Source organism: Haliotis rufescens, unplaced genomic scaffold (assembly GCF_023055435.1).
Source record: "Haliotis rufescens isolate VD_foot unplaced genomic scaffold, xgHalRufe1.0.p SCAF_4, whole genome shotgun sequence".
NCBI lineage: Eukaryota > Metazoa > Mollusca > Gastropoda > Lepetellida > Haliotidae > Haliotis > Haliotis rufescens.
In genome coordinates, this window is record NW_025964112.1 from 20,380,243 (window position 1) to 20,386,242 (window position 6,000).

General features: G+C 38.1%; 1 protein-coding gene across 1 annotated transcript; it reads right to left on the reverse strand.

The window, feature by feature from the left end:
- Positions 1 to 638: 638 nt before the first annotated feature.
- Positions 639 to 3,678, reverse strand: LOC124132201 (G-protein coupled receptor GRL101-like). The gene is made up of 5 exons (XM_046495984.2): positions 2,597 to 3,678; positions 2,179 to 2,306; positions 1,867 to 1,915; positions 1,182 to 1,399; positions 639 to 900 (listed from the first exon to the last, which is right to left on the reverse strand). The coding sequence occupies exons 1-5, from the start codon at positions 3,639 to 3,641 to the stop codon at positions 805 to 807; spliced, it is 1,536 nt and encodes a 511-aa protein (XP_046351940.2). The 5' UTR covers positions 3,642 to 3,678; the 3' UTR covers positions 639 to 804.
- Positions 3,679 to 6,000: the final 2,322 nt, after the last annotated feature.

The following is a 6,000-nucleotide window of genomic DNA, read 5'->3' on the forward strand; positions in this document are numbered from 1 at the left end:
CACACACATACACGCGCACGCACGCACGCACGCACGCACGCACACACGCATATACATATGAAGTACATGCATGGACATATTCAGATAACGGATTCAAATGTTATTGTAACTGTCTGGTTTGGAAAAATAATTAACTGATTAATTATTTACAAAATTGGTAAGGAACAATTGAAATCACGGATATGACGTGTAAAAAACGAAAGTCAATATTAGGGGCTAGAATATAGTCATTGGTTGTTAGTTCATACTGCTATTAGTGTTTAAACCTATTGCATTGCATACTAGCCATATGCCAATACCATCAAAGTATCCAGGGGTAGATATAGCTTTTTCAATGTAGTTGTCATACGAACTTAACTTTTGGCGGAGACGATCTGAATAATCATGAGATACCTTTTATGTAAACAAATAAATTATTTTTGCAGAAGAATCAAAACAGTTCATGATGATCCGAACCTAGCACTTTTCTAAAGAAATGTCAAATGATGGCCGAAATTCAAAATTTTCAAGAACACACACACATCTAATTTAGTAATATTACAAAGGTCAACAAAAGACCTCAAAGTAAAGTGGTCAAAATAATGTAACAATGTATTGAGCCTCAACACATTCGTCAAATTTCATTTTACGCAAAACACGGCTAATGTTTTCTTTTGAAGATCATAAGCACGTTTTAAATCGTTAACCGTCGTTTTAGCCATTACAGTTGTCGGCTTTCGTGGGGAAAGGTGCTTCTGTCGGTATATGGTCAAGACAAAAGGGTAAAATATCACACAACTCCATCATGATTGTTGCAAATCTGCGTCAGTCACGACGCCCTTCTAACAGAGATAAGATGACGGTGGTCCAATCACTGCACTGGTGATCACTTTTCGCGGAAACACAAACCCTGACAACAACCTGGAATATAGGCAACAAAAGAAGGTTATACGTAAACATTATCAGCGGAATAAAACTGGATATGTTGTTTCTTTAAAAAACAACATGTTAGCATAAATTTGAATCACATGATTTGTTCACGTTTTATATATCTTAGTGTGAGTTTTTCGTTTTACATATTTTACTTTACGACCATACATTCCTAGATCCAGAAGAGTCAGTGTCCTCTGATACCACTATACCCAATCAATTAATCCGAGGTTTGTTAACATTGTCTTCAAAAACCTTTCCGTCGTACTTACATTCCGCCGCATCCAAACACATATGGCATTAGGGTGTATCTGCAGTGTTTCGGGGACAGCCGTGCAATCGGCAAGATAAGCCATGACCTGTTCAATCAGCTTCATTTTATCACGAACTGAGTTCAGGTGAAGCAGCAGGTCCTCCAGAAGTCGAAAGTTAGGGTCAAGTTCATCTTCTTTCACGAACACATCTTTACGTCTCGATGTGGATGCCAAACCTGTGTAAACAAAAACATAACATATTATACGGTCAATTTATTGAAATACAAGCAACAAAACCCTTTCATAATCATAAGAAATCTCTTCAAAAAGCATAGTCTATTGTACAATTCCGACTACAGCATAAGCCTGTGTTTATGAATCACTATAAAAAAATGATGATACCAGGTGTTCGCGAAAATGTAAGTGTATCCTGCCCCACCGGTGGCTACCGTCACAAACACATGCAAAAGAAAGTCAATTGATCGCCTTAAAAAAACGGGAACATATGGTACAAATCAGGGACAATAGGGAACTGCATCAATTTTGTCATCGATGCATCTAATTTGAAAATGTCCTCCATGCGTTTGCCATAAACCTCCTCGAAAACTTACTAAGGCATGTAGTGTTGTAACGCCGATAAAAAAGTCAACCACGGACACTCACTATTACATGAAGGTAACATCAACGTTGACGAAGAACTTACTGATATTTGTCTCTGTTTCCTTTTTCTGTGACTGCTTCCTCATCATCCTCTGGAAAGGAAATTGACCAGAGTGAGACACGTCATAATTACGATTTCAACAATATATTGGCTTTACCACGTCCCACGTTAAAAAAATAAATTAGGACCACAAAAACCAGTATTTGATAACGTGAGCAACGATGCATATAGCCTTATTACCCTTTTTAGCCAACAATCACAAATTATGTCGATATTGCAACACGAATGGGAGTATTTAGAATATATATAGTGCCACTATCCAACGAGATGGCTAATATGAAAAGGCAGGCTCACCATTTTGTGCTTGACAGCTGGTACTGCATAGAGAAAAGGATTGAGAGCTGAGTTGACAGGTAAAATAAACACAGCCGTCCAAGCGAACATCTCAACGCCGATTTTAATTCCCGTGAGAGCTAAAAGACCTGTCAACATGATAGACCATACTGCAATTAGATCAGGAGTGGAAAATCGTAATTTCTGTGCTTACCTTTTGAATTAGTATTATGAAATTGCATAAACAAATATGAATTAGGTATCATAAGATTTTGCAAGCTACAGACAAAAAATGATTTCGAGTGACTCACAGACTAAATGTGTTGATCACTTGCAGAAGAACGTTTTGTCAATTTTAGTCCTATTCCAATTTCTCCAATAGTTTGGAGCAGCGTGCAGAGCATGGGGTGGCCCACCCAGACCCAGAACGCATACTCACTCATAATCCCAACAGGAAACCAACACAAGAAGTCGGTAGACACAATCAGTAGAAGCCTCTTGGCAACCTCCACATCTTGGGAACCTCTGTCCTGATTTGACATCACTGATACTTCTTTGATTTTCCTGTAGATGCTATATTGCCCAAAGGCAATGAAAATGAAGGCAACAAAGTTCAGACCTATGAAAACACATGCAGAATAGATCCATCCGGGCTTCTTCTCTGTGAAGAACGGCACAGCCAGGCATGCTCCATTTTTATTGTAGAATTCCCAGTTGGACAGTTGAGGTAAGAGAGGTATACCAGCAATAACCCCTGCAGCAATCCAGACAAGGACAGACCAAGCCATTGCTGATCGGAATGTAATCTTGATTTGTTGGAATGGGTATTTGATAACCAAAAATCTATCAACGGTAATCAGACTTATAAACAGAGCAGATGCTTCTGAAGACAAAGTTGATAAGAATCCAGCTATCTTACAAAAGACACTAGACCTCCACTCTTGATCCTTCAAAACGTATATCCCTTGATACCTTGTGTCCGCGATGGCTATTATAAGTAAGTATAATCCCATGATAAAGTCAGACACGGCAAGATGTGTAACAAACACACTATATCCATTCATAAATGAACGCCTTTCCCAACATATTCGGAGACCAATAGACAGAATGTTGCCAGTAAGTGTCGCAATGCATAAAACCCATATCGCAACACGCAAGAATGAATTTGCCATCAAATCTTTGCATGATGATATAGACGCCTCTGGAGAAAAGCAGTTTTCAAGACGTGCGGGGCGATAGTGAGGGCAGCAGAGGTTATTTGTGTCAGTATGCAACTCAACCAGGTTAATTAAATCTTTCACAATGTACTGTCCATATGTTATAATGCTGTTCGTCTGTAGATACAATTGCCTGAGATATTGTAAACCATTAAATGCTCCGTCTTTCACAGTCGTTATCCCACTGTTGGAAAGATCTAACTTTTGCAAATGTCCCAGATGGGAAAACAGATCCTCTTCAATTGTATCGAGATGTGTACATTTCATATACAGTTCTTTTAAGTTGAGCAGTCCAGCAAAACTGTTTGAAGTTATATTCTTTAAATAATTATTAGACAAATCCAATACACCGAGCATGCCCAAAGAACTAAATATGAAATCAGGTATATGTGTCAAGTTGTTATTGCTTACATTCAGTTTCTTTAAATTACCCAGTCCCCAAAATATATTCTTCTGCAATAAATCCAAATCAGTTTCGGAAAGTATAAGATCCACAAGGTAGTCTAGCAAAAAAAATAAGGGATAAAAATGTGTTATATCAAAATGAAGAATTATTCTTCTTGTTTGAAGAGGAAAAAACAAGACATATGGACGAGGAAGGGCGTCCCAACACTCTACGTATCCTTCACGTTCAAGGCACGTACAATTCTTGGGGCATATGACGTTACACATCAGTTCATCATTTCCCCCAGAACAATCTACTTCCTTATTACATATAACCGAAGGGTGGAGGCAGTAATGGGCGCCAGGACATCGAAAGTAGCCAGGACACTCGAAGTTATCTGGAATATTGAGAACACATTCACTGGATTACATTTCATTTGGGTGTTATGAATAAATGTTTAAAGATACGTTGTTTGGAATTGTGTTTGATTTCATTTCCACATGACGCAAAGGCCTTTTACAATGGTCGAACATACAGCTGTATAATTACCTCATCATAAAACCTCACTCATACTGTAATACCCACGTGATTCATAGGAATTGATGATGTAGACAAAGTATGTGCACATCAATAAATTGACACAATCGTATTTGAATCATTAAAGGTGAGGTGAAATTGGGTTTAACGTCGCGTCCAAGATTATTGCACTTATATAGCGACGTGTATGCACGTGTGTGTGGCTGCTTGTACAAGTCCGGAATGATGCCGATTTATAGTGCTAGCTCACTGAGATACCATGCCGCAGTTTAACATGAATACCCCACTCAGACACAGTATACTGACTCCGAGCCGACCAGTCCTTATTTTAGCCCCTTAATGCCGAGCGCCAGACAGGGTAACAACAAGTACCATCTTTTAACGTCTTTTGGTATGACGCTGCCGGGGATCAACCCCCGGACCTTCCGGTCTCCGGGCGGACACTCTACCACTAGACCACGGAGGTGGTCGCTTTCGATAGATCGATGTTTTCATACGTAAGTTTTTGTGTGAAAAGACAAGTTAATTTTGACGTATCAAAAGTAATAAGATACCTGATTTTTATTAATTTATTATTGCCAATGTTGATTCAAGATAAAGTAACCTCCTATCCTGTCAACATAGGTACAGTAATGACTGAGTAAATGTGAACAATCCACTAAAGTAATTGTTCTTCTTAGCAGATAAAATACTCAGTTCAAACAAGTAAACTGTACACTGTAAGTTTATCTTCTCATCATGCACCAAGTCATAATACATTTGTCATTATGCTCATAAGATCAAAGGTCAGTTGAACTATGGATATTGCAGTTAAAGGAGTCAATCTTGTTATAAAGTGACTGCAAGAAATAAGAAATAAGGGGAAATATAGCACGGAATAATGCTATTTTAACATTGTAATACTGTCATAATACTAGTATTAATGAACAAAACTTCACTAATTAAGATATATTTTTGACAAAGTCTACTATTATGAATTACTGCCGAACTAAAAAATGTTACAGTCAACTCACATAACCAAGATTTCTATTAAATACTCTTTAATTGTTAAGTAAATAAGTTTGAAAAATCCTCACAAAAAACGTTGGGTAAAATCTATGATTAGATCTAGTGCTGAGCGAGCGAGATTTGAATGCAACAAACAGATTCGAAAGTCGTGTGAAATACAGGCTAAATAACGTGACCGAATATTGCAGAAAGTGATGCTGGTAAGGTAATTATATTGAACACAAAGGGTAAGTTTGGGTCCCCACTCCCTTTCGTACTAAATGACCCCTTTGCTCTCAAACTCCTCCCCTATAGGGTCCGAGACTTCTACGATAATAAAGCCGTATTCTTGTGGTGTCACCTTCATGCTGTTTATGGGCGGGACATGAATGATGTAAGACGTCACGTGTCTGATCATGTGACATTCCTTATATGGTCACGTTACTGCGAATGCCGCTGATTGTGTAGTTATTTGTAAATTCAAAAAATGGGGCTTGTACATAAATAGAAAAGAATTGACTTGGAGAGCAGTGACATCATCTTTGCCTAGGTATGGGACGAATAAGGAAATGTATGACAGTTATTTTGTTGAATACATCAGAAGAATTGGGATTTTGTGAGAAAATTGTAGAGGCACCATAGTTTTTATCATCTTTGTGAAGTTGCAGCTTCATATGCCTTATAGATTCAGAGGCGATCGAAATGGAAACGTTCAGT